The sequence below is a fragment of the Scyliorhinus torazame genome, chromosome 18 (assembly GCF_047496885.1).
Source record: "Scyliorhinus torazame isolate Kashiwa2021f chromosome 18, sScyTor2.1, whole genome shotgun sequence".
Lineage (NCBI taxonomy): Eukaryota > Metazoa > Chordata > Chondrichthyes > Carcharhiniformes > Scyliorhinidae > Scyliorhinus > Scyliorhinus torazame.
Genome location: NC_092724.1, coordinates 88,997,086 through 89,024,323, shown reverse-complemented (window position 1 = coordinate 89,024,323; position 27,238 = coordinate 88,997,086). Strand labels below are relative to the sequence as shown.

At 51.0% G+C, this 27,238-nt stretch overlaps 1 protein-coding gene across 2 annotated transcripts in view; it reads right to left on the bottom strand.

The window, feature by feature from the left end:
• LOC140395360 (E3 ubiquitin/ISG15 ligase TRIM25-like) overlaps nt 1-27,238 on the bottom strand; it is a 68,962-nt gene that overhangs the window by 14,838 nt on the left and 26,886 nt on the right. For both annotated transcript variants that reach the window (XM_072483015.1, XM_072483014.1), the window contains exons 3-4: nt 8,839-9,072; nt 5,275-5,440 (exon numbers count right to left, since the gene is read on the bottom strand). In XM_072483015.1, the coding sequence (XP_072339116.1) occupies nt 5,275-5,440; nt 8,839-9,072 (400 nt within the window). The remainder of the gene's footprint in view (nt 1-5,274; nt 5,441-8,838; nt 9,073-27,238) is intronic.

Here is a 27,238-nt window from a genome sequence, read left to right as displayed (position 1 = left end):
AGAGTGAGGAGGATGCAGAGTATTCGGAATCTCCACATAGTCCAGGTTGGGGACAACAGGAGGGCGTGGCACCAGTGGAGGATCACGTAGCGAGCGTGGAACGAGACGAAGGGCACGCTGATTGCGGCGGCGAATGGAACCATCTGGCAGACGAACCAGGAACGTGCGGGGAGACAGCTGCCGAAGAACCACAGCAGTTGCAGACCAGCCACCCTCCGGAAGATGGATGCGGACGTTGTCATCCGGCACCAGATCAGGGAGATCAGTCGCCCGAGCGTCATGCGCCGCCTTGTGTTGTGCATGAGACTGTGCATCCGCTGAAGGACCGGAACGTGGTCGAGGTCTGGGACGTGAATGGACGGCACCGTGGCCTGAGGGTACAACCCATGAGCAGCTGGACTGGCGACAGGCCCGTGGAGAGTGGGGCCGAACGATAGGCCAGCAAGGCGAGGTAGAAGTCGGATCCTGCATCGGCAGCCTTGCAGAGGAGCCGTTTGACGATGTGGACGTCCTTTTCCGCATTGCCATTGGACTGGGGGTGCAGGGGACTGGATGTCACATGCACAAAGTTGTACCTGCTGGTATAGTTGGACCATTCCTGGCTCGCGAAGCAGGGGCCATTGTCTGACATCACAGTGAGTGGGATGCCGTGACGAGCAAAGGTCTCCTTGCAGGCACGGATGAAAAATAGTCTACAATCAGAACATAGTCCCTGCCGAGTGCATGGAACAGGTCAACGCCTACCTTAGACCAAGGGGACGTGACCAACTCGTGGGGTTGTAGGGTCTCACGTGGTTGGGCCGGCTGGAACCGCTGACAGGTGGGGCAGTTGAGCACTGCGTTGGCGATGTCCTCATTGATACCGGGCCAGTACACAGCCTCTCGGGCCCTCCGCCGGCACTTCTCCACGCCAGGATGGCCCTCGTGTAGCTGTTCCAAAACGAGCTGGCGCATGCTGTGCAGGATCACGATGCGGTCCAGCTTCAGGAGGACACCATCGACTACTGCCAGATCGTCTCTGATATTGTAGAATTGCGGGCATTGGCCCTTGAGCCACCCGTCCGTCATGTGGCGCATGACACGCTGTAGTCGGGGGTCAGCCGCAGTCTCACGGCGAATGTGAGTCAACCTGGCAGACGAACCTCTCTGGGTCACACGAGGTGTTGACTGCCCTGGACAGAGTGTCGGCTATGATCAGGTCCTTGCCCGGGGTGTATCGGAGCTGGAAATCGTACCGCCGGAGTATAAGCAGAATGCACTGGAGGCGAGGGGTCATATCATTCAGGTCTTTTTGTATAATGTTGACCAGCGGGCGATGGTCGGTCTCGTCAGTGAATTGGGGGAGGCCGTACACGTAATCATGAAATTTGTCGACCCCAGTCAACAGGCCCAGGCACTCCTTTTCGATCTGCGCGTAGCACTGTTCCGTGGGGGTCATGGCACGTGACGCATATGCAATGGGGGCCCATGATGAGGCCTCATCGCGTTGCAGGAGCACCGCCCCAATGCCGGATTGGCTGGCATCCGTTGAAATTTTTGTTTCCTTCGTGGGATCAAAAAATGCCAATACCGGGGCTGTGGTAAGCTTGGTCTTAAGCTCCTCCCATTCACGCTCGTGGGCGGGAAGCCATTGGAAGTCTGTCGTCTTCCTGACAAGGTTCCAGAGAGCTGTGGTATGGGAGGCGGGGTTGGGGATGAACTTCCCCAGGAAGTTGACCATGCCCAAAAATCGGAGGAGCACCTTCTTATCCGCTGGCTTCTGCATGGCCGTGATGGCTGCCACCTTGTCCGCATCCGGCCGCACACCCAACCAGGAGATGTGGTCCCCTAGGAACTTGAGTTCCGTCTGGCCGAAGGAACATTTGGCTCTGTTGAGGCGAAGGCCTTGGTCCTGTATTCGTTTGAAAACACGCTGGAGGCGACTGATATGTGCTCCTGCGGGATGGTGGACCAAATGATGATGTCGTCAACATAGACGTGCATTCCCTCAGTGCCGTCCATCATTTTCTCCATGATCCGGTGGAATACTTCTGATGCCGATATAATCCCAAACGGCATCCTGTTGTAGCAGTATCTGCCAAACGGGGTATTAAAGGTACACAGCTTTCTGCTGGACCTGTCTAGTTGAATTTGTCAGAATCCTTTTGAGGCGTCAAGTTTGGTGAAGATGTTGGCCCGAGCCATCTCGCATGTGAGCTCCTCGCGCTTGGGGATAGGGTAATGCTCCCTCATTATGTTGCAATTCAGATCCTTTGGGTCAATGCAGATCAGGAGCTCGTCAGAAGGCTTCTTTACGCACACCATGGAACTGACCCAGTCGGTTGGTTCCGTCACTCTGGAGAGCATTCCTTGGTCCTGGAGGTCCTGCAGCTGCTGCTTGAGGTGTTCCTTGAGGGGTGCTGGGACTCTGAGAGGTGCATGAACCACAGGCGTGGTGTCTTGTTTGAGCAGGATTTTGTAAGTGTATGGAAGCGTGCCCATGTCTTCGAAAACATTGCGGTGCTGGTCGATGATGGCATTGAGTTGCGCCCTGAAGTCAGCATCCTGGAAGGCAGACGTGTCCTCTGGAGAGAGAGAGTGTACTCGTTGAACGAGGTTTAGGAATTTGCACGCCTGTGCGCCTAGCAGAGAGTCCTTCAAGGAGCCCACGATCTCGAAGGGAAGGATGATTTTTCGCGAGTCATGCATCACTTCGAGTTGGCATGAACCGGTAGCAGGAATGACGTTGCCATTGTAGTCCACTAATTGGCAGGTCGACGGAAGAATGGTTGGTTTAACCCCAAGGGTCTGAAAGTCTGACCACGCTAGGAGATTGGCGGAAGCACCAGTGTCCAGGCGGAATCGTATCTGGGATTGGTTGACCGTCAGGGTGGCACACCACTCGTCGTCTGGATCAATGCTGTGCACCGACAGCGGCTGGTGGTTTTGATTGGGGGACAGCCTGTTCTTTGTTATAACAGCGACTCAAAAAGGCTCCCTCGGGTCCTCGGTGTCACTGATCTGCGGGAAGTCGGAATCAGACTCGGTGAACGTGGGTTGAATCGCCCGAACGTTCCTGCGAGGCTGGCTGAAGCAAAGCGAATTGGCAGGCTGAGCTGCTCGACAGCAGGCAGCATAGTGGCCAAGTCTGCCACATCGTAGGCATTGTCGCGATTTTGCAGGACATTGCCGCTTTAAATGGGCGGAGCCACAGTTGCCGCACGTCGTGACGTCAGTACACTCGTTGCGCCACCGCGCATGCGTGGTGCGGTCCGGCATGGTGTGCGCCTTCGCATCACGTTCCTCCACGTCACCGTCCCCTCGTTTGCCGCGTACAAGCATGGGAGGCCGCGAAAAGCGCGCGAAATGGCCGCCCTCATCTAGGCTGCAGCCTTGGAGGTGTTCAATTGTTTGGACCCGTTCCGCCTCGTGGGGACCTTGCCGCGTCGTTTCAGCCGCCTGTATGTGGGAGTACCGGCTGGTGGCATTTTCATGCAGGACAAGGTCTCGATGGCAGTCGCTAGGGTGAGTTGCTTAATTTTGAGGAGCTGCTGATGCAGGGTGTCCGACAGAACACCAAATACGATCTGGTCGCGTATCATGGAGGCGGAGGTGGGCCCGTAGCCGCAGGACTGCGCAAGGATGCGGGGGTGTGTTAAAAAGGATTGGAAAGGCTCGTCCTTACCCTGCAAGCACTGCTGGAAAAGGTATCTTTCGAAACTTTCATTGACCTCTATGCTGAAGTGGGTATCGAATTTGAGGAGAACCGTCTTGTACTTTGTCTTGTCCTCGTCGTCTGCAAATGTGAGGGAGTTGAAGATGTGGATGGCGTGTTGCCCGGCCGTGGAGAGGAGCAAAGCAATCTTCCTGGTGTCCGAGGCGTTCTCCCTGTCCGTGGCTTCGAGGAAGAGCTGGAAGCGTATAATTGACCCCGAGATTGGCGGCGATGCGGAGCGGCGGCGGTGGGTTGATGTTCTCCATACTTCAGGATGCCGGAATGTTGATTAGTTGCAGGTGGGTCTCAGAAGTGCTTGTACGCAACCACTCCTTGTACCATGATGTGTTGGGTGTTCTGGATCACAAACAGGTCACCAACACTGGAAGTGGTGCAACTCTAATTTATTGTAAGGTTAACTATATTAACATACTTGAACGGTGGGTAAATGCAATACCAGCTTTAACTGTTGACCCTTGCCAAGTCCTAACCAGGTGATGCACTTAGCACATGGTGAATGTCTGTGTGCAGGCTGTGAGCTCTGTGCTCCGAGCTGGCTGCTACTAGAATGAGCGGGAACTCTCCTGTCCCCTGTCTTTATAGTGCATGTGCGCTCACTGGTGATTGGCTGCGGTGTTGTGTATGCTGATTGGTCCCACTGCATGTCCATCAGTGTGTGTGTGTGTGTGTGTGTCTGCACCATAATATACTGGTAAATATTATGATACCTGTGTCACCAGGCTTCGGTTTGATGGCGCAAACTTCCACATTGTGTCAACGCCCTTTCTCTGGGGTCACAGAAAGCAAAAGAAAGGGAGGGGCTTACATTTCTATAGCATTTTTCATAACCTCAAGATGTCTCGATGTTTATTCAGCATTGAAGAACTTTATGGAGAGTAGTGATTGCTGAGACATAGGGAAACATGGGAGAGTCGAAATGCTCACTGCAAGGTCTCATGAATAGAAATGAAAAATAAAAACCAAACCATCTGAGTGATGCTGGGCTAGATGTTCAGAACATTGGCTACATTACAGAGTGGAATCCACACCCCAGCAAGAGTCACCCCTCCCCCAGCTTTATGGAGACAGAGGGAATTTGAGGGGTGGGGACAGGTGCAGACAGTGTGATGAGGTTATTCAAGAGATACCATAACAATATTCCCGTCAATGGGGATCCTAAGGAAGTGTATAAGGGTACTCTGGCACTGCTCAGGTCACCTTGCTTACATCTTTCTCAAGACACACAACCTGCTGATTATTTTGTAGCACCATTTTCCTCCGGTAATCTCTTTTTAGCCTACCATAGCCGAGCAGCCTTGCCCCAGACCTGTGGCAGTGGATGCCAGCTTTGGCCACTGCGAGGCGTCACAGAAGATTCTTAGCCTGTATTTCCCTGTCCTGACCTCTACCCAAACACACTACCAGCAGACTGCCACCTTTCCCACCTCCTCTGCCCAGCAGGTACTAAATCGGGTGGTGTAGGGGGTGGTTGGTGGGATAGAGAAGGGAATAGAGCCAACCTTCTCCCACACCATAATAGACCGACGGACACCCTGTTGCCGTGACATGAAGCTACTGACCTTTGGAAACTTCTGCCTCCAGATGTGGGTTGAAGCTGCTGTGCAGATGTTCTGTGATATGATTGGACAGTTCAGTCATGGCGTTTTCCACAGCAGAAACTTTTACATCGATCTCGCAACGAGGGAGAGGGACGGCGTCTACAGGTTTGTTCAATCTCCAATGTTCCTGGAACATTCAAGGTATTACTTCAAAAGGAATCATCAGATGAATATTCTCAACATACCTGTAATTTAAATTACATGTGCAGATCTATCCATAGGAAGCAATAGAAAGGAAAGTAAGAATTTTAATTGAAACTGTGTGTTATCCGCCTCAATCTCTTCACATACAATGGGCTGGATTTAATGGGCTTGACGGTGGACCATTTCCAGGAGACCCGGCCCGATTAAAAGTGGATCAGGTGCCTAAGTCAGCATCGGCGAGCCAATCAGAGGCCAGCAGTTCTTCAGAACCAAAGCGCCACCTGGAGCGGTGTCCATTTCTGGGACTGCAGGTGGTCTGGTACAAGGTGCAGTCAAGGGGGACTGAAGGAGAGGGAAGTGAAGGGGCCATGCCACCTGGGATCAACCAGGCAGGTGGGGCAGGGGCGTCAACTTAAAGAGCAGGGGGATGCCTTGGACACAGCTGCTTGAGCAGATGGGATGCACTACCCAGGCCAGGAATATACCTTGGCTTTCCCACATGGTGTGGCCTCCTCAAACTGCTTGTAGAGTACCCCCCGCCCCCCCCCCCCCCCATCTTATCCACTTTTCGTTACCCTTTCTCCCCTTTCCTTCCCCCTTCCTCTCCCCCCACATCTACATCTGTCACAGTTTACCCTCTGATGTTAGTTTGGCCTTTCACACTTTTTGTTCTCTCTGGGGACTGCCATTAGCACTCTTTCCCTCCTCTTTTTTTAAACGCATTTTATTCAAACTTGTATCAAAGTAGGTCACAGCAAATAAACACCCCGGATAACATTCTTCCCAACAATCAACTATACAGTTTGTACAGATTTTTCTCCTTTTTCACCCCCTCTCCCCATCACCCTCTCCACCCCACGACGAACAGCTCCTCAAACACGGTCAAAACATCCCCCACCTTTTCTCAAACTCCCCTGCTGAGTCCCTTAACTCATATTTTATCTTCTCGAACCGCAGGAAGTCCTTCAGGTCAACCAACCATGCTGCTACCCCCGGTGGCGATGCCAACCGCCACTCCAGCAAAATTCACCGACGTGCAATCAGAGAGGCGAAGGCCAAGGCATCCTCCTCTCCATGAGCTCCGGCTTCTCTGAAACCCCAAATATCGCCACCTAAGGGTCCAGGTCCACTCCCTCCTCCACTGTCCTGGCTAAGGCCACGAACACTCCTGCCCAGAACCTGCCCAATTTTTCACAACCCCAAAACATGTGCGCATGATTCGCTGGCCCCCGCCCACACCTGTCACACTCATCTGCTACCCCCTGAAAGAACCCACTCATTCTCGCCAGAGTCATATGCACCCCGTGCACCACCTTAAACTGTATCAGGCTCATCCTTGCACAAGAGGAGGTCCCGTTTACCCTTCGCAGTGCCTCACTCCATACTCCCCAATTGGTCTCCATTCCCAACTCTGCTTCCCATTTCTCCTTGATCGTCACCACACGCTCGCCTCCCTGCTCCCCCAGCTACTTATATATATCCCCAATTCTCCCCTCCCCTTCCACATCCGGAAGCAGCAGTCACTCCAGCAGGGTGTATCCCGGCAATCTAGGGAACCCCTTCCACACCTTTTGTGCAAAGTCCCTAACCTGTAGATACCTGAACTCACTTCCCCTTCGTCAGCTCTAACCTCTTCCTTAGCTCCTCCAGACTGGCGAACCCTTCCTCCAAATACAAATCCCTCACCTTGACCAGCCCCACTTCCCTCCACCTCCTGTATACACTATCCATCTCCCCCCCGGCTCAAACCCATGATTCTTGCACAGCGGCGTTAACACCGACATCCCTTCCACCCTAAAATGCCTCCTCAGCTGATTCCATATCTTCACCGTGGACTGCATCACTGGGCTCCCTGAATACCTACTCGGAGCCATTGGCTGCTGTCACCATAGCCCTCAAACTGGCCCCCTTACTAGATTCCTCCTCCATCCTAACCCACTCTACCCCTTCTCCTTCCCACCACCGCCACACCTTGTCCACATTCGCCGCCCAATAATAATGAAGCAAGTTTGGCAACGCCAACCCCCCCCCTGCTGCCTCTGCCTCTATAGCAGGGTCCTCCCCACCCTCGGCACCTTCCCCGCCCATACAAAGTTCAGAGATGATTGTATCCACTTTCCGAAAAAAAGCCTTTGGTATAAAGATTGGGAGAGCCTGAAAGATAAACAAGAACCTCGGCAGAATATTCATTTTCACCACTTGGGCCCTCCCCGCCATCGTTAAGTGCAGTGTATCCCACCTCTTAAAATCCTCCCTGGCCTCCTCCACCAGCTTTGTTAAGTTCCACTTATGGAGCCCTGTCCATTCCCTTGCTACCTGAATCCCCAAGTACCTAAACCTATCCCTCGCTACCGTAAATGGCATCCCCCCTAAATTAGCCCTCTGTGCCAGTTGCACTCTTTCCCCTTGCTTTCTGTGGCTATAAGCACCCCATTTCCCTGGGCTCTATGACTCATCTTTCATTCTCATTCCACAGTATAAATATTTCCCACTTTCTCTGTCTTTAGCTTTGACAAAGGGTCATCTGGACTCAAAACGTTAGCTCTTTTCTCTCCCTACAGATGCTGCCAGACCTGCTGAGACTTTCCAGCATTTTCTTTTTGATTTCAGATTCCATCATCCGCAGTAATTTGCTTTTATCCAATAATTTTACAAACCTCTGTTCGGTCAGCCCTCAGCCTCCCTTCTTCAAGAGAGAAGCCCGTCAATCGGCTGATCCTCCCTGATATTTACATCCACACATTTCTGGTATCATCATAGAATCATAGAATCCCTACAGTGCAGATGGAGGCCATTCGGCCCATCGAGTCTGCACTGACTCTCCTCAAGAGCACCCCACTGAGGCCCACTCCCCAACCCTATCGCTGTAACCCCACCCAATCTTTGGATACTAAGAGGCAATTTAGCGTGGCCAATCCACCTAACCTGCACATCTTTGGACTGTGGGAGGAAACCGGAGCACCCGGAGGAAATCCACGCAGACATGGGGCACAGACAGTCACCCAAGGTCCAAATCGACCACAGGTCCCTGGCACTGTGAAGCAGCCGTGCTAACCACTGTACCACATGCTTATAAATCTTCTCTGCACCTTCTCCAATGTCCCTATTTTCATTTTATAATATGGTGACCAGAACCACACCGAGGTTCAATACAGGTTTAGTATAACTCCCCTAGTTCTCCATTTATTGCTCTAGAAATAAAGCATTATACTTTGTTTTCTATTCTTTGGCCTTGTTAACCTTTAGTGATTGGTGTATTTATATTCCACAATGTTGGCAGGTAAAGGCGAACTGGTGTGGGAGTGGAGTCACTATAATCTCGGTGACAGCAGACTCTTGATGTACACAGGGCTTGCTTCAACTGGCTAAGGGTGTGTTTACCTGTAATACAAGTAGGCTGTCATCGCTTTCCAGCGCAGCCTCCAGCTGCAGCCTCCTGTCCTGTAGCCCGGCAAGACTATGCTGCAGTTGCTTCATGGAATCCTCCACCCAGCTCACCACAGCTTCCCCCTCACCATCGAGAAATCGCAACACTTCCTTCTCCGCCTTCTCGATGGTTTTCACCAACTCGATGCACTTGTTCCTGGCATGCTGCTTTACCTGCTGCACTGTGCCCTAAGATTTAAAAAAAAGTCACAAAAATATAACTCAGCATGTTAATTACAACTCTGCACTGTAGAACCATAGGACTTCTACAGTGCAGTAAGAGGCCATTCAGCCCAATGGGTCTGCACCGACCCTCCAAAAGAGCACCCTACCTAGGCACACGCCCCGTCCACCCTATCCCTGTAATCCCACCTAACCTGCACATCTTTGGACTGTGGGAGGAAACACGGAGCACCCGGAGGAAACGCGCGCAGACACGGGGAGAAAGTGCAGACTCCATACAGACAGACACCCAAGGCCAGAATTGAACCCAGGTGCCTGGGGCTGTGAGGCAGCAGTGCTAATCGCTGTGCCATCCATAATATTAAGTTGTTCGGGATTGCAAAAGTTAATATTTGTCAGGGGAAACAGTACTGCCAACATTATTAGTCATGGATAAGGACAAGAGTGGCCCGCGGTTGAGGGTGCTTAATTAAATCTAAATTAGACAGGAACTGGGGAATGTGGATTGGGAGTGGCTATTTGAGGGCAAATCCACATCTGACATGTTGGAGGCCAATAAAGGGCAATTGATTGAACTGCAGGATATGCATGTCCCCACAAAAATGAAGGCTAGAAATGGCATGATTCAGGAACCATGGATGAGAAAGGAAATTGTAAGCTTAGTCAAAAGGAAAAAGGAAGCATACGATAGGTTAGTCATGCCCTTAGTGTTGGGTGGGGTTACTGGGTATGGGGATAGGATGGAGGTGCTGAACTTGGGTAGGGTGCTCTTTCCAAGAGCCGGTGCAGACTCGATGGGCTGAATGGCCTCCTTCTGCACTGTAAATTCTATGATAATCTATGAAGGTTTAGGCATTGAAAAACTGACAAAGCCCTTGAGGAGTACAGTGAAAGTAGAAAGAACTTAAACGTGGAATTAGGAGGGCTAAAAGGCGCTATGAAATGTCTTTAGCAAACATGATCAAGGAGAATCCCAAGGCTTCTTATGCATATATTACGAGCAAGAGAAAGAGTAGGCCCACTCAAGGACAATGGAGGGAAATTATGCGTGGAACCACAGGAAGTGGGTGAAATCCTTAATGAGTTATTTGTATCGGTATTCACCAGGGAGGACATGACGGATGATAGGTGTGTGAACTTTCTTGAGAACATCAATATATCAAAGGAGGAAATGTTCAGTATCCTAAATTGCATGAAGGTAGGCAAGTCATGAAGTCATAAATGTTTACAGCATGGAAACAGGCCCTTTGGGAGTGTTACAGAACAAAGAGATCTACGGGTACAGGTTCATAGCTCCTTGAAGGTGGAGTCGCAGGTGGACAGGGTGGCGAAGAAGGCATTCAGCATGCTAGGTTTTATTGGTCAGAATATTGAATACAAGAGTTGGGACGTCTTGTTGAAGTTGTACAAGACATTAGTAAGACCACACATGGACTATGTTCAGTTCTGGTCACCCTATTCTCGGAAGGATATTAAACTAGAAAGAGTGCAGAAGAGATTTACGAGGATGCTACCATGGTCTGAGCTATAAGGAGAGGCTGGATAGGCTGGGACTTTTTTCCCTGGAGCGTAGGAGGCTTAGGGGTGATCTTATAAAGGCCTATAAAATAATGAGGGGCATAGATAAGGTAGATTGTCAACACCTTTTCCCAAAGGTAGAGGAGTCTGGAACCAGAGGGCATAGGTTTAAGGTGAGAGGGAAGAGATACAAAAGAGACCAGAGGGGAAATTTCTTCACACAGAGGGTGGTGAGCATCTGGAATGAGCTGCCAGAGGCAGTGGTAGAGGCGGGTACAATTTTTTCCTTTAAAATACAGTTAGACGGTTACATGGGCAGGGTGGGCATAGGGGGATATGGGCCAAATGCTGGCAAGTGGGACTAGCTTAGTGATAGAAACTGAGCGGCATGGACAAGCTGGGCCAAAGGGTCTGTTTCCATGCTGTAAACATCTATGACTCTTTTACTCTATCCACTATGCACAAACCTTGGTGTCATCTGCAAACGTACTAACCATGCCTCCTACATTCTCATCCAAATAACAATTCTCATCTATAACAAATAACAGTGGGTCCAGCTCTGATCCCTGAGGCACACCGCTGGTCGCAGGCCTCCAGTTTGAAAAACAACCCTCCACAACCACCCTTTGACTTCGGTCGCCAAGCCAATTTTGTATCCAATTGGCTCCCTCACCCTGGATTCCATGAGATGTAACCTTTCGCAACAACCTACCATGCAGTACCTTGTCAAAGGCCATGCTAAAGTTCATGTAGACAACTGCACTGCCCTCATTTACCTTCTTGGTCCCGGGGGGTCGCCGTCAAAAAGCTCAGTCAAATTTGTGAGACATGACTTTCTCCTTACAAAGCCATGCTGACTTTCCCTCATTAGCCCTTGCCTGTCTAAATGCTTATAGATCCTGTCCCTCAATGGCGGTGGCCATTTTAAACGATTACCCAATGCCACCATTTTGCGCAAACGATGCGGCAACAGTGTGGTGGTATGTATTAGGGGTCATGTGGGACTGTGAAGCCATGATGCTATTGGCTGACAGATCCCAGGTCCTGGTTGGCTGCTGACTCCTGGCTCCGCCCTGAAGGCGGAGTATAAGAACCCGAGCTTCTCCCCACCGCTTCATTCTGTTGCTGAACTGCTGGGGACAAGTCTCGCTTAATAAAGCCTGAATCGACTTCATCACTTCTCGTCTCTCTCGTAAGTCATTGTGCGCTACAATTTATTAAGCGAGCTTAAAAGACTATGGAGCTCCGGATCGCCCCGGAATGCCTGCGGATCAGCCCCCACGCAGCGAACTCGGCAGCAGTATTTAAACACTGGCAAGCATGTTTTGAAGGCTACCTCCGAACGGCCCCCGGCCGGATCACAGAAGACCGGAAACTGCAGGTCCTGCATTCGAGGGTAAGCCCGGAAATTTACCCTCTCATAGAAGACGCAAAGGATTTCCCGACGGCGCTCGCATTGCTGAAGGGCATCTACGTTCGGCCCGTTAACCAGGTCTACGCGCGCCACCAACTCGCAACAAGACGGCAAAGTCCCGGAGAATCGCTAGAAGAATTCTACGCCGCGCTGCTAATTTTGGGACGGGGCTGCAGCTCCCCGCCGGTGAACGCGATCGAACACACGGACATGCTAATTGGTGATGCATTTGTGGCAGGTATGAACTCTCCCCAAATCCGCCAAAGACTTTTAGAAAGAGAGTCGCTAGGACTCTCAGAGGCACGGGCCCTTGCAGTTTCCCTAGATGTGGCCTCACAAAACGCCAGCGCCTACGGCCCCGACCGCGCGGCAGCCCCTTGGGCTCCGTGGACCCCCGTCGCGACAAACCCCCCCCCCTCGCAGGCTTGCGCGGTTAAAGCGCCAGACCATCCCAGGGGGGGCCCGTTGCTATTTCTGCGGGCAAGCGAAACACCCCCGGCAGCGCTGCCCGGCCCGCGCAGCTATTTGTAAAAGCTGCGGCAAGAAGGGCCATTACGCGGCAGTGTCCCGGTCCCGGGGGGTCGCCGTACTCCCCGGAGAAGAACGAGCCCAGCATATCCCAAACGCTCCCCAACCCCCCCAGCGCCCCATGTGTGACCCGCGGGTGCCGCCATTTTGGGTCCCGGGCACCACGAGGGGAGGATGGGCGCCGCCATCTTGTGACCCCCAGCCACGTGCGATTCATGGGGGCGGCCATTTTGTCCACACCCGGCCGCGTGCGATTCATGGACACCACCATCTTGGTTGACAACAAAGGACCCCAGCATCGACGGCTCCACGGGGTCCGAAGGAGACGCCGCGACACTACTACCACGACTGGCTTCGGTGACTCTGGATCAATCACGGCCCCGGACGCTCCAGACGACGACAACAACGGTGCTGATCAACGGACACGAGACACCATGCCTGATCGACTCCGGGAGCACTGAAAGTTTTATTCACCCAGACACGGTAAGACGCTGTTTTCTGACCATCCACCCAAGCACGCAAAAGATTTCCCTAGCTGCAGGATCCCACTCCGTAGGGATCAAAGGGTTCTGCATCGCAAACCTAACGGTGCAAGGGAGGGAGTTTAAGAACTACAGGCTCTACGTCCTTCCCCAACTCTGCGCGCCCACATTACTGGGATTAGATTTCCAGTGTAACCTGCAGAGCCTAACATTTCAATTCGGCGGCCCAATACCCCCACTCACTATCTGCGGCCTCGCAACTCTCAAGGTTGAACCGCCGTCCTTGTTTGCAAACCTCACCCCGGATTGCAAACCCGTCGCCACTAGGAGCAGACGGTACAGCGCCCAGGACCGGATATTTATTCGGTCTGAAGTCCAGCGGTTGCTGAAGGAAGGCATAATCCAGGCCAGCAATAGTCCCGGGAGAACCCAGGTGGTAGTAGTAAAGACTGGGGAGAAGCAAAGGATGGTCGTAGACTATAGTCAGACCATCAACAGGTACACACAGCTAGATGCGTACCCTCTCCCCCGCATATCCGACATGGTAAATCGGATTGCCCAGTATAAGGTTTTCTCCACCGTGGACCTCAAGTCCGCCTACCACCAGCTCCCCACCCGCCCAGGTGACCGCAAGTACACAGCCTTCGAGGCAGACGGGTGTCTATACCACTTCCTAAGGGTCCCATTTGGTGTCACAAACGGGGTCTCGGTCTTCCAACGGGAGATGGACCAAATGGTTCACCAGCACGGGTTGCAGGCCACGTTTCCTTATCTCGACAACCTAACCATCTGCGGCCACGATCAGCAGGACCACGACGCCAACCTCAAAATTCCTCCAGACCGCTAATGCCCTGAACCTCACATACAACGAGGAAAAGTGCGTTTTTAGCACAAACCGGTTGGCTATCCTGGGATACGTAGTGCGCAATGGGATAATAGGCCCCAAGCCCGAACGCATGCGCCCCCTTATGGAATTTCCTCTCCCCCACTGCTCCAAAGCCCTGAAACGTTGCCTGGGTTTCTTTTCATATTACGCCCAGTGGGTCCCCCAGTATGCAGACAAGGCCCGCCCACTAATACAGTCCACTACCTTCCCCCTGTCGACAGAGGCTCGCCAGGCCTTCAGCCGCATCAAAGCGGACATCGCAAAGGCCACGATGCGCGCCATCGACGAGTCCCTCCCCTTCCAGGTCGAGAGCGACGCATCCGACGTAGCTCTGGCGGCCACCCTTAACCAAGCGGGCAGACCCGTGGCCTTTTTCTCCCGGACCCTCCACGCCTCAGAAATCCGCCACTCCTCAGTGGAAAAGGAAGCCCAAGCCATAGTGGAAGCTGTGCGACATTGGAGGCATTACCTGGCCGGCAGGAGATTCACTCTCCTCACCGACCAACGGTCGGTAGCCTTCATGTTCGATAATGCACAGCGGGGCAAAATTAAAAATGACAAGATCTTAAGGTGGAGGATCGAGCTCTCCACCTTCAACTATGAGATCTTGTACCGTCCCGGAAAGCTGAACGAGCCGTCCGATGCCCTATCCCGCGGCACATGTGCCAACGCACAAATAGACCGCCTCCAAGCCCTCCACGAAGACCTCTGCCACCCGGGGGTCACTCGATTCTACCATTTCGTAAAGTCCCGCAACCTCCCCTACTCTGTGGAGGAGGTCCGTACAGTCACCAGGAACTGCCACATCTGCGCAGAGTGCAAACCGTACTTTTTCAGGCCGGATAGAGCGCACCTGATCAAGGCTTCCCGCCCCTTTGAACGCCTCAGTTTGGATTTCAAAGGGCCCCTCCCCTCCACTGACCGTGGTGGACGAGTACTCTCGTTTCCCCTTCGCCATCCCCTGCCCCGACATGACAGCGGCCACAGTCATTAAAGCCCTTGGCACGATATTCACACTGTTCGGTTGCCCCGCGTATATCCAGAGCGACAGGGGGTCCTCCTTCATGAGTGACGAGCTGCGCCAGTTCCTGCTCAGCAAGGGCATAGCCTCGAGCAGGACGGCCAGCTACAACCCCCGGGGGAACGGGCAAGTAGAGAGGGAGAACGGCACGGTCTGGAAGACCGTTCTGCTGGCCCTACGGTCCAGGGATCTCCCAGTTTCCCGGTGGCAGGAGGTCCTCCCGGATGCTCTCCACTCCATCCGGTCGCTGCTGTGTACCACCACTAACCAAACGCCTCATGAGCGCCTCCTTGTCTTCCCCAGGAAGTCCTCCTCCGGAACGTCGCTGCCGACCTGGCTGGCGGCCCCAGGACCCATCTTGCTCCGGAAACATGTGCGGGCGCACAAATCGGACCCGTTGGTCGAGAGGGTTCACCTTCTCCACGCGAACCCGCGTACCCCGACGGCCGACAGGACACGGTCTCCCTGCGGGACCTGGCGCCCGCCGGCAACACACACACCCCCCCGACACCGATCAGCCCCTCCCTGCCACCGGCGCAGCCCGCGACCGCCCCCTTCCCGGGGGGATCGGTCCTCCTCCCATGCCCGCCCAGGAGTAAAACAGGAACAAACACCGAAACGCTCCCGGAGACGACAACGCCTGAACAAGCACCTGCACCACCACCGGGGCTGAGGCGATCGACGAGGAAGACCAGACCGCCCGCTCGACTCGTGGCATCCACGTGACACCAAGAATGTTGTTGTATTGTAACAAAAAAAAAAAAGTTTTCTTTCTAATATTGTAAATAGTTTCACAAACTTGTACATAGCCCAGTGTAGGGTTAAAACTGTAGTAACATGTCCAAAGTTTTCCTTCCAGGGCCAGCCTTGTAAACCCCTACCACCATGCGAACCACCACCCCGCCGGGTTCAAGGGGTGAATGTGGTGGTATGTATTAGGGGTCATGTGGGACTGTGAAGCCGTGATGCTATTGGCTGACAGATCCCGGGTCCTGGTTGGCTGTTGACTCCTGGCTCCGCCCTGAAGGCGGAGTATAAGAACCCGAGTTTCTCCCCGCCGCTTCATTCTGTTGCTCATCTGCTGGGGACAAGTCTCGCTTAATAAAGCCTGAATCGACTTCATCACTTCTCGTCTCTCTTGTAAGTCATTGTGCGCTACAAACAGGCATTTGCAAAGGCAATGTCCAGCATTCAGAAAAGTGTGTGCGAAATTCAAAGGCAAGAATCACTTTGCAAAACAGTGCTTTTCGAATAAAAAATAGAAGTGCACAAGGCGATAAATGTTGTTGATAGATAAATCTGGAAGACACGTTTTTTATCGATGGTGTATCTCGCGAAGACAGGTTTTATAAACCGAAGCAAACTGAAAGGTCTTCAAAGCAAATCTGCAGTAATAGTAATGAAATTGTGATTGTTCATAAAGATAACTGGACAGTTTCTCTAATGATTAACCAAACATTAGTGAATGTTAAACTCAACACGGGAGCAAGAGCTAATCTTATAAGTGTGTCAGACATTCAAGAAATGACAGTTAAACCGAAAATCTTGAACAAATTGGTACTTTTGAAAGATTATAATGGTAAATGAGTCAACACTCTGGGCGTATCTGAACTAAATGTTAAAGTGAAGGATAAGATTCATAAAGTAAAATTTTCAATTGTCGAAGCAGATCGTGAATCACTACTGGGTGTGGAAGCCTGTGAAGCACTTGAGTTCGTAAAGAGAGTATACAATGCTGACTGCTTTAATCATGCACAGAACATCAGTGGATTCAATCCTTAAAGCGTTTCCGGAAATATTCCAAGAATTCAGAATTCACTTCTCGGATCCAACTGAAAGAGAATGTGCAACCAGTTATACATGCTCCATGGCGAGTACCAACACAATTAAAGGATCATCTGAAAGCTGAACTGGAGTGGATGACAAAGCTGGGGATGATAGAGCCAACGGATTGGGTGAACTCCATGGTCTGCATTAAGAAACGAAACAATGACTTAAGAATCTGCATGGATCCTAAAGACCTCAACTTAAATATAAAACAAGAACATTATCCAATTTCAAAATGTGAAGAGATTACGAGTGAGATGTCAGGAGCGACATGCTTTTGCAAACTAGATGCATCGCAGGGTTTTGGGCAACTCAGGTTGTGCACATTTAACACTCCATTCGGGAGATACTGTTTTCTCAGAATAGCATTTGGTATTATTTCAGCATCTGAAATCTTTCATAAGGCAATGGAACACATCGCAGAAGGAATTCCAGGTGTTCGTGTATAGGTAGACAATATCATCGTTTGGGGTTCAACAAAAGAAGAACACAACGACAGGCTCATTAAAGTATTAAGAAGCATAAAAAAATATGGTCTCAGGTTAAATAAAGCCAAATGCCAATTTGGTGTTGACGAGATTACATTTTTCGGAGACAAGTTGTCTGCTCGAGGTGTACAACTAGACCAGGAGATGATAACGGCAATATTAAACGTGCCACGCTAACAGACAAAAAGAAGTTCTCAGGATGCTAGGTATGATAAATTTCATAGGTAAATTCATTCCTAATTTATCAGCGAAATAAATATGCTTGCGGGAAATAATCAAAAAGGCTACTATTTTCTGAAAGACATGAGCAAGAGTGGCGAATTCTGAAGATATCATTGACAACAACTCCAGTGCTAACATTCTTTGACCCTACAAGGAAGATAAAAATTTCAACAGATGCTTCGAAAGGTGGGTTAGGAGCAGTACTCTTGCAGTGATGAAAATTGGAAGTCAATTGCTTATACTTCTAACCAAAGAGAAAATGCTGGAAAATCAGAGCTTTGACAAAGAATCATCTGGACTCAAAATGTTAGCTCTTTTCTCTCCCTACAGATGCTGCCAGACCTGCTGAGATTTTCCAGCATTTTCTCTTTGGTTTCAGATTCCAGCATCTGCAGTAATTTGCTTTTATGCTTATGCTTCTAGGTCAATGACTGACACAGAGTGTATATACGCTCAAAAAAAAAAAGAATGTTTAGATCTGATCAATGGGTTAAAAAACTTTCACAATTATGTATCTGGCCTACCAACATTCTTGGTTGAAACAGATCATAGACCACTAGTAGCAATTATAAAGAAAAACTTGAATGAGATGTCACCGGGAATACAGAGAAAGATGATGAAACTACATAGGTACGACTTCAATCTTATTTATACTCCAGGAAAATATAGAGTAGTCGCTGAGTAGAAGATGTGTGTGAATGTTGCGGGAGGGGCCCCGCTAATCCCGTTCATATGTTTTGGTCCTGTCCAAAGCTAGAGGATTACTGGAAGGAGATTTTTAGGGTAAGTTCTAAAGTGGTGCACGGGAAACTGGACCCAGGCCCCCGGGAGGACATATTCGGGGTGTCGGACCAGCCAGAGTTGGAATCGGGTGCGGAGGCAGATATCGTAGCCTTCACCTCGTTGATCGCCCAAAGGCAGATCCTGTTGGGTTGGAGAGCAACCTCTCCACTCTGTGCCCTGGCGTGGCGGGGGGATCTGTTGGAATTCTTGACTCTTGAGAAGGTTAAGTTTGAACTGAGTGGAAGGATAGAGGGGGTTCTACAATTCATGGGCATTATTCATTATGCACTTTCAAGAACATTAGTTGGGGCGGGTGGGTGGGAGGGTTGGGGGAGGGGGGCGGTGTGTGTTAATGGTGACTATGGGTGATTCCTGATTCCTTTTCGTCATTTGTTTATGGAACATGCGGGCTAATGTTTGGGGTTTGGTGGGAGGATGGGATCGTTGTTATTGATATGGGATTGACATATTTGTTACTGATTACTGTTTATTGTTGGTGGGTGTAAATTTGGGAGAAAATGTGAAAAAGGAGGAGAATTTTTTTTTTTAAATTTCAGAACATATAGCAGTCGCTGATGCACTTTCATGAGCTACAGATATGGTGGAAGAACAATGCATGGATGAGGATGTGCAAGTACATGTAAATCCCATTACAGAGACATTTCCAGTGTCAGATGCAAAATCAAAGTTGATCAATGAAGAAACTAAGAAGAATGAAGTGCTGCAAAGGATCATAAAATATCTCAGTGAGGGATGGCCATTAGGGACCTGTTCCATATATTACAGCATTCGATCAGAACTAAGTGCAGCCAATGGGTTCTTACTGAGACAAAACAGGATTGTCATACCAAAGTCTTGAAGATCTATGATTCTACAGAAGATTCATGAGGGACTGTTAGGCATTGAAAAATGCAAACAAAAAGCTGGAGACACGGTATACTGGCCAGGTATAAATCAAGACATTCAGATGATGGTAGAAAACTGTGCAACTTGTTAGAAATTTCAGTAAAAGCAACGAAAAAAACTAATGCACCTGGGCAAAATAATAATGATTTTATGGCAGAAAGGCGAATGGATCTTTTCTATCTGGCAGGAAAAGAATACCTGTTATTGATCGATTATTTCTCTAACTTCGCGGAAGTGGTGCAACTATTCAGCTCATCGGCCAGGTCTGTCATTAAACATACCAAGGATATTTTTGCTCGTCATGGAACCACAAGTTGTCATGACGACAATGACCCATGTTTCAGCAATCATGAATGGACAGAGTTCGCACAGAACTATGATTTTCAACGCATCACATCTAGTCCTCTTTATCCGCAATCCAATGGGAAGGATGATAAAGGTGTTCACATTGTGAAGCAGCTGTGGACTGCTGCTTCACAATGTGAACAGAAAAGCTATGGACAGTCAGGAGGATCCATATCTCCCGTTAATTAACTATAGAGCAGCACCATTGATTAATGGGTTATCACCTTCACAATTGTTAATGAATCAACAATTCAGAACTACCTTACCATATATTTCCCAGGAGTCAACCAATCGGAAACTCGTGAAGAAGCTCAAATTTCAAAAAAGGAGGAAGAAATATTATGATAGATCTACAAGATGTCTGCAACCATTAGCAAAGAATGACAGAGTCAGGATAGAAGATCCTGATGGAAATGGATGGTTGAAGTTTGCAAAGGTAAATCAACCATCAGGTCCAAAGTCATAGATCATCATCACGGATCAAGGGCAAGTTCGATGAAGGAACAGGAGAGCCTTGCTGAAGGTTCAGCAACCCTTTGTTTCAGTACCACCGGATGATGTAGAAAGCAATCTCAGGGCAACTGAACAGACGTTACCTCAGCATACAAAAACAGAACAAGCTAAAGATGTGCAAAGCACAGAAACACAGCAAGAACCATCTTCAGAAACATCTGAATGCCAGTCAAATTCACAAGTTCAAGCAATGCTTAGAAGGTCGACAAAACAGAGAACAACGTCAGACAGATTGAATTTGTGATGGACATTGAATATGTAAATAATCGAAGTATAATGCATAATATATGTATTGAATTTAAATAATGTATGTAAATATTGTTCATTTCCAAAGGAAAGAGGATGTGATGATGTTCATAAGCAGTTATGTAAATATTAACAGATACGACCTCCAATCAGCAGGTGGCAGTAAAGAACAACCACGTGACACTGCAACCTCAGGGAGTCTGGAGATAGTCATCGAAGTGAATAGTCGGATTTGTAATAACTTTTGGATAATTTTATAATAGTATTTAATAGTTAGTGGTTTTAGTAGTTTTCATATTGTTATCTGACCCATGATATTGTTAATCAATAAACATTCAACCAGTCACGAACTAGACGTTCTAGAGTGCACTAAGTCTGTCCAGCGGACTTCCGGGTGCGGCGATGCGGAGCTAAGCCGCACGATTCGGCATCTCCCGCTACCACGGACTTTTGGGCTCACTAGAGGAGCCCCAACGGAACTTTTTTTGACAAAAACCCATGGGGAAGGGAATAGAGAGGTCCCCCTCCAACGCCTATGAAATGGACCCGAAGTGCAACGGCCAGAAAAGCGGCACTGGAGCAACGGGAGAAGCGAGGTAAAAAAAACAAAATGGCGGTGGCCAGGGACAAAGGGGAGCTGCAGGAGTTCATCAAGCGCTGCTTCGAAGAGCAGCGCGAGGAGATGCGCAAGGAGATGCTGGCGCCTATGCTTTCGGCAATTGACGGACTCGGGATCACCCAGAAGGCCCACGAGGTTAAGATCCAGGAGGTAGAGAAAAGAGTCAGCCAGAACGAGGACGAGCTCTTGGGCCTGGCGGTGAGAGTGGAGCAGCACGAGGCGCTACACAAGAGGTGGACGGGAAGACTCGACGACCTGGAGAACAGGTCGAGGAGAAAGAATCTGCGGATCCTGGGTCTCCCTGAAGGAGTGGAGGGGGCTGATGCCGGGGCATACGCGAGCACGATGCTTGGGGCGATGATGGGCGCGGAGACCCCTTCGAGGTCGCTGGAGTTGGACGGGGCACACCGGGTGCTGGCGAGGAAACCCCAGGCAAATGAGCCGCCAAGGGCGATGGTGGTGAGGTTTCACCGGTTCATGGACAGAGAGTTGGTCCTGAAATGGGCCAAGAAGGAGCGGAGCAGTAAGTGGGACAATGTAGAGATCCGAATATACCCGGACTGGAGCACGGAGGTGGCAAAGTGGAGAGCGGGTTTCAACCGGGCCAAAGCGGTGTTGCACCGGAAAGGAGTGAAATTCGGAATGCTGCAGCCAGCGCGACTGTGGGTCACATATAAGGGCCAACACTATTACTTCGGAACGCCTGAAGAGGCGTGGACCTTTATACAAACCGAAAAGTTGGACTCTAACTGAGGGTTTGTGAGGGTGGGGGGAATGTTTGAGGTTTGATGTGTGATGGTTGTTGTATATAGGGGGTCAATCACGCGCAGGAAATGTTATATGGGCTGGGGGAGAGAGACAAGGCCGCGACAGGAGCTGCGCCAGAGGGGGCGGAGTGGGCTGTGGAAAGCGCGGGGTTTCTCCCGCGCGCGGGAAGAAAGGCGGGAAGGGGAACGAAGGAACGCATACTGAGTGGGACACTCCCACACGGGGAGGTCAATGGGACGGCGGGGGAAGCCGGGGTCATCAGGTGTCAGCTGACTTACGGGAGTGACATGGGGGGAGCAAAAAAGCTAGACGGGGTCTAGCGGGGGAGGGGAGGGGGGGAAGGGGGGGGAAAGATGTTGCTGCTGCACTGGCCGAAAAGGAATGACTCGGGACTGTACGCGAAGAATAGAGGGGTGGCAATATTAGTGGGACAGCGGGTGTCATTTGAGGCCAAGACTATTGAGGTGGACAATGGAGGGCGATATGTAATGGTGAGCGGTAGGCTGCAAGGGACATGGGTGGTGTTGGTAAACGTATACGCCCCGAACTGGGATGATGCAGGATTCATGAAGCGCATGTTGGGGCGCATTCCGGACCTGGAGAAAGGAGGCCTGATAATGGGAGGGGACTTCAATACAGTGTTGGATCCAGCACTGGACCGCTCCAAATCAAGGACTGGAAAGAGGCCGGTGGCGGCCAAGGTACTTAGGGGGTTTATGGATCAGATGGGGGGAGTGGACCCATGGCGGTTTGCAAGGCCGCAGGCCAGGGAATTTTCTTTCTTCTCCCATGTACACAAAGCCTAATCCCGGATAGATTTCTTTGTTCTGGGTAGGGCGCTCATCCTGAGGGTGAAGGGGACGGAGTATTCGGCTATAGCCGTTTCGGACCATGCCCCGCACTGGGTGGAACTGGAGCTGGGAGAGGAGAGGGACCAACGCCCGTTGTGGCGGCTGGATGTGAGACTGCTGGCGGACGAGGTGGTGTGTGGGAAGGTGAGGGGGTGTATCGAAAGGTACTTGGAGGCCAAGGACAACGGGGAGGTGCGGGTAGGGGTGGTATGGGAGGCGTTGAAGGCGGTGATCAGGGGAGAGCTAATCTCCATTAGGGCTCATAGGGAGAAGACAGAGGGTATGGAAAGGGAGAGGTTAGTGCGGGAGATTTTGAGAGTGGACAGGAGATACGCAGAGGCCCCGGAGGAAAGATTACTTGGGGAAAGACGACGGCTCCAGACGGAGTTTGACCTGTTGACCACAGGGAAGGCGAAGACACAGTGGAGGAAAGCGCAGGGGGCGACCTACGAGTATGGGGAAAAGGCTAGTCAGATGCTGGCACGCCAGCTCCGTAAAAGGATGGCAACGAGGGAAATAGGGGGAGTCAAAGATGGAAGGGGAGCCACGGTTCGGAGTGCGACGAAAATAAACGAGGTATTTAAGGCCTTCTATGAAGAGCTGTACAGATCCCAGCCCCCAGCAGGGGAAGAGGGTATGAGACGATTCCTAGACCAACTGAGATTCCCGCGGGTGGAGGAGCAAGAGGTGGCTGATTTGGGGGCACCAATTGGGTTGGAGGAGCTGAGCAAGGGTTTGGGGAGCATGCAGGCGGGGAAGGCCCCGGGACCGGACGGGTTCCCGGTGGAGTTCTACAGGAAGTACGCAGATCTGTTGCCCCCGCTACTGGTGAGGACCTTTAATGAGGCAAGAGAGGAGGGGACCCTACCGCCGACAATGTCGGAAGCGACAATTTCTTTGATCCTAAAGCGGGACAAGGACCCACTGCAATGTGGATCGTACAGGCCGATCTCGCTCCTTAATGTGGATGCAAAGTTGCTGGCAAAAGTGCTGGCCACGAGGATCGAGGACTGTCTCCCGTGGGTGATTCACGAGGACCAGACAGGATTTGTAAAGAGTAGGCAGCTAAACACCAATGTGTGGCGGCTCTTAAACGTGATAATGATGCCATCGGTGGAGGGAGATGCGGAGATAGTGGCAGCTATGGGCACGGAGAAGGCCTTTGACCGAGTAGAGTGGGAGTACCTCTGGGAGGTGCTGCGTAGGTTTGGGTTCGGGGGAGGGTTTATCAGCTGGGTTAAGCTCCTTTACAGAGCCCCGGTGGCGAGTGTAGTGATGAACCGGCGGAGGTCAGAGTACTTTCGACTGTACCGAGGGACGAGGCAGGGGTGCCCCCTGTCCCCCCTGTTGTTCGCATTGGTGATCAAACCATTGGCCATGTCATTGAGGGAGTCTAATAAATGGAGGGGTGTGGTCCGAGGGGGAGAAGAGCATCGGATGTCGCTATATGCGGATGGCCTGTTGCTGTACGTGGCGGATCCAATGGAGGGGATGGTGGAGGCCATGCAAACTCTGAGGGAGTTTGGGGAGTTTTTGGGCTATAAGCTCAATGTAGGGAAGAGTGAGCTCTTTGTATTACAGGCGGGGAACCAAGAAAGAGGGATAGGGGACCTACCGCTGAGGAGGACGGAGGGGAGCTTTCGGTATCTGGGGATCCAGATAGCCAGGAGTTGGGGGGCCCTACATAAACTGAATCTGACGAGGTTGGTGGAGCAAATGGAGGAGGATTTCAAAAGATGGGACATGTTACCGCTCTCGCTGGCGGGTCGAGTGCAGTCGGCCAAAATGGTGGTCCTTCCGAGGTTTTTGTTTGTGTTTCAGTGCCTTCCCATCGTGATCACTAAGGCCTTTTTTAAAAGAGTAGGTAGGAGTATTATGGGGTTTGTGTGGGTGAATAAGACCCCGAGGGCAAGGAGAGGGTTCCTGGACCGCAGTAGGGACCGAGGAGGGTTGGCGCTGCCAAACCTGGGGAGCTACTACTGGGCAGCAAATGTGGCGATGATCCGCAAGTGGGTTATGAAGGGAGGGGGCGGCATGGAAGAGGATGGAGATGGCGTCCTGTAAAGGAACGAGCCTGGGGGCGTTGGTGATGGCACCGCTGCCGCTCTCGCCGACAAAGTATACCACGAGCCCGGTGGTGGCGGCAATGCTAAGGATCTGGGGCCAGTGGAGACGGCACAGGGGTGCAATGGGAGCATTGGTGTGGTCCCCGATCAGGGGTAACCATCGGTTTGTCCCGGGGAAGATGGATGGGGGGTTCCAGAGCTGGCATCGGGCGGGGATCAGAAGAATGGGGGACCTGTTCATTTACAGAACGTTTGCGAGCCTAGGGGCACTGGAGGAGAAGTTTGAGTTACCCCCGGGAAATGCCTTTAGTTACCCCCGGGAAATGCAGGTGAGGGCTTTTGTGAGGCACCAGGTGAGGGAATTCCCGTTGCTCCCGGCACAAGAAATTCAAGACAGAGTGATCTCAGGTGTATGGGTCGGGGAGGGCAAGGTGTCGGAAATACACCAGGAGTTGAAAGAAGAGGGGGAAGCGCTGGTAGAAGAGTTGAAGGGTAAATGGGAGGAGGAGCTGGGGGAGGAGATCGAGGAAGGTCTGTGGGCGGATGCCCTCGGTAGGGTTAATTCCTCCTCCTCGTGTGCCAGGCTCAGCCTGATACAATTTAAGGTGGTTCACAGAGCTCACCTGACGGGGGCGAGGTTGAGCAGGTTCTTTGGGGTAGAGGACAGATGTGGAAGGTGCTCAGGGAGCCCGGCGAACCATGTCCATATGCTTTGGTCATGCCCGGCACTGGAGGGGTTCTGGAGAGGAGTGGCAGGAGCAATATCTCAGGTGGTGAAAGTCCGGGTCAAGCCAAGCTGGGGGCTAGCAATATTTGGAGTAGTGGACGAGCCGGGAGTGCAGGAGGCGAAAGAGGCCGGCATTCTGGCCTTTGCGTCCCTAGTAGCCTGGCGAAGGATCTTGCTAATGTGGAAGGGGGCAAAGCCCCCCAGCGTGGAGGCCTGGATAAACGATATGGCTGGGTTCATAAAGTTGGAGAGGATTAAGTTCGCCTTGAGAGGGTCTGCGCAGGGGTTCTACAGGCGGTGGCAACCGTTCCCAGACTATCTCGCGGAGCGTTAGAGGAAGATCGGTCAGCAGCAGCAGCAACCTGGGGGGGACGACAAGGACGTCCTGGGAGGGGGGGGGGACTGCCTGGGAGGGTGGAGGAGCAAGAGATAACATGAAGGCTTGGCGAAACTGGCACGTATGGGAGAGAGCCAGTGTACAAAGCCATGTAAATAATTTCATTTTGCCATGTATATATCTTGCTCTGCGCGATTTCTCGTTATTTTGTTACGGGGGGGGGGGAGGGGGGGGGAAGAAAAATTGTTTGTAAGAAAAATTGTGTTAAAAAACTTTAATAAATATATATATATTTTTTAAAGTCTGTCCAGCAAAGCACCAGAACATAACACCCGGGGCCAGATGGGATCTATCCCAGGTTACTGCAGAAGGCAAGGGGAGAAATAGCTGGGGCCTTAACAGATGTCTTCACATCCTATTTGACCACAGTCGAGGTTTCAGAGGACTGGAGAATAGCCAATGTTGTTCCCTTGTTTAAGAAAGGAGCAGGGACAACCCAGCAAATTATAGGCCGGTGAGCCTGACGTCAGTGGTGGGGAAGCTTTTGGAAAAGATACTGAGGGATAGGATGCATGCACATTTGGAGGAAAGTAGACCAGTTAGTAACAGGCAACATGGTTTTGTATGGGGAAGGTCATGTTTCACCAATTTGATTGAGGTTTTTGAAGAAGTGACAAAGAAAATTGATGAGGGAAGGGCTGTGGATGTAGTTGGTATGGACTTTAGTAAGGCGTTTGGCAAGGTCCCACATGGCAGACTGGTACAAAAACTAAAATATGGGATTTGAGGTTGGCTGGCTAGATGGATACAGAACTGGCTTAGTTATAGAAGACAGAGAGTAGTGGTGGAAGGGTGTTTTTCTGAATGGAGATCTGTAACTAGTGGTGTTCCGCAGGGATCTGTGCTGGGACCTCTGTTGTTTGTAGTATATATAAATGATCTGGAGGAAAATTTGGGTGGCCTGATTAGTAAGTTTGCGGATGACGCGAGGATTGGCGGAGTTGCTGATAGTGCCGAGGATTGTCAGAGGATACAATAGGATATAGATAGATTGGAGATTTGGGTACAGAAATGGCAGCTGGAGTTTAATCCAGACAAATGCGAGGTGATGCATGTTGGAAGATCAAATCTAGGTATGAATTATACTGTAAATGGCAGAACCCTTAGGAACACTAACATACAGAAGGATCTGGACATGCAGGTCCACAGTTCCTTAAAAGTGGCAAGCACAGGTGGCCAAGATGATTAAGAAGGCATATGGCATGTTTGCATTCATCAGCTGGGGTATTGAGTACAAGAATTGGGAAATCATGTTGCAGCTGTATAAAACCTTGGTTCGGCCGCATATGGAGAATTGTGTGCAGTTCTGGTCACCACATGATCAGAAGGACTTGGAAGCTTTGGAGAGAGTGCAAAGAAGGTTCACCAGGATGTTGCCTGGTCTCGAGGCAGTTGGCTTTGAGGAGAGGTTGAATAAACTAGTATTATTTTCACTGGAAAGACGGAGCTTGAGGGGAGACCTGATAGAGGTCTACAAAATTATGAGAGACATAGACAGGGTGGATAGTCAGAGGCTTTTTCCAAGGGTGGAGTGTCAATTACAAGGGGTCACAGGTTCAAGGTGA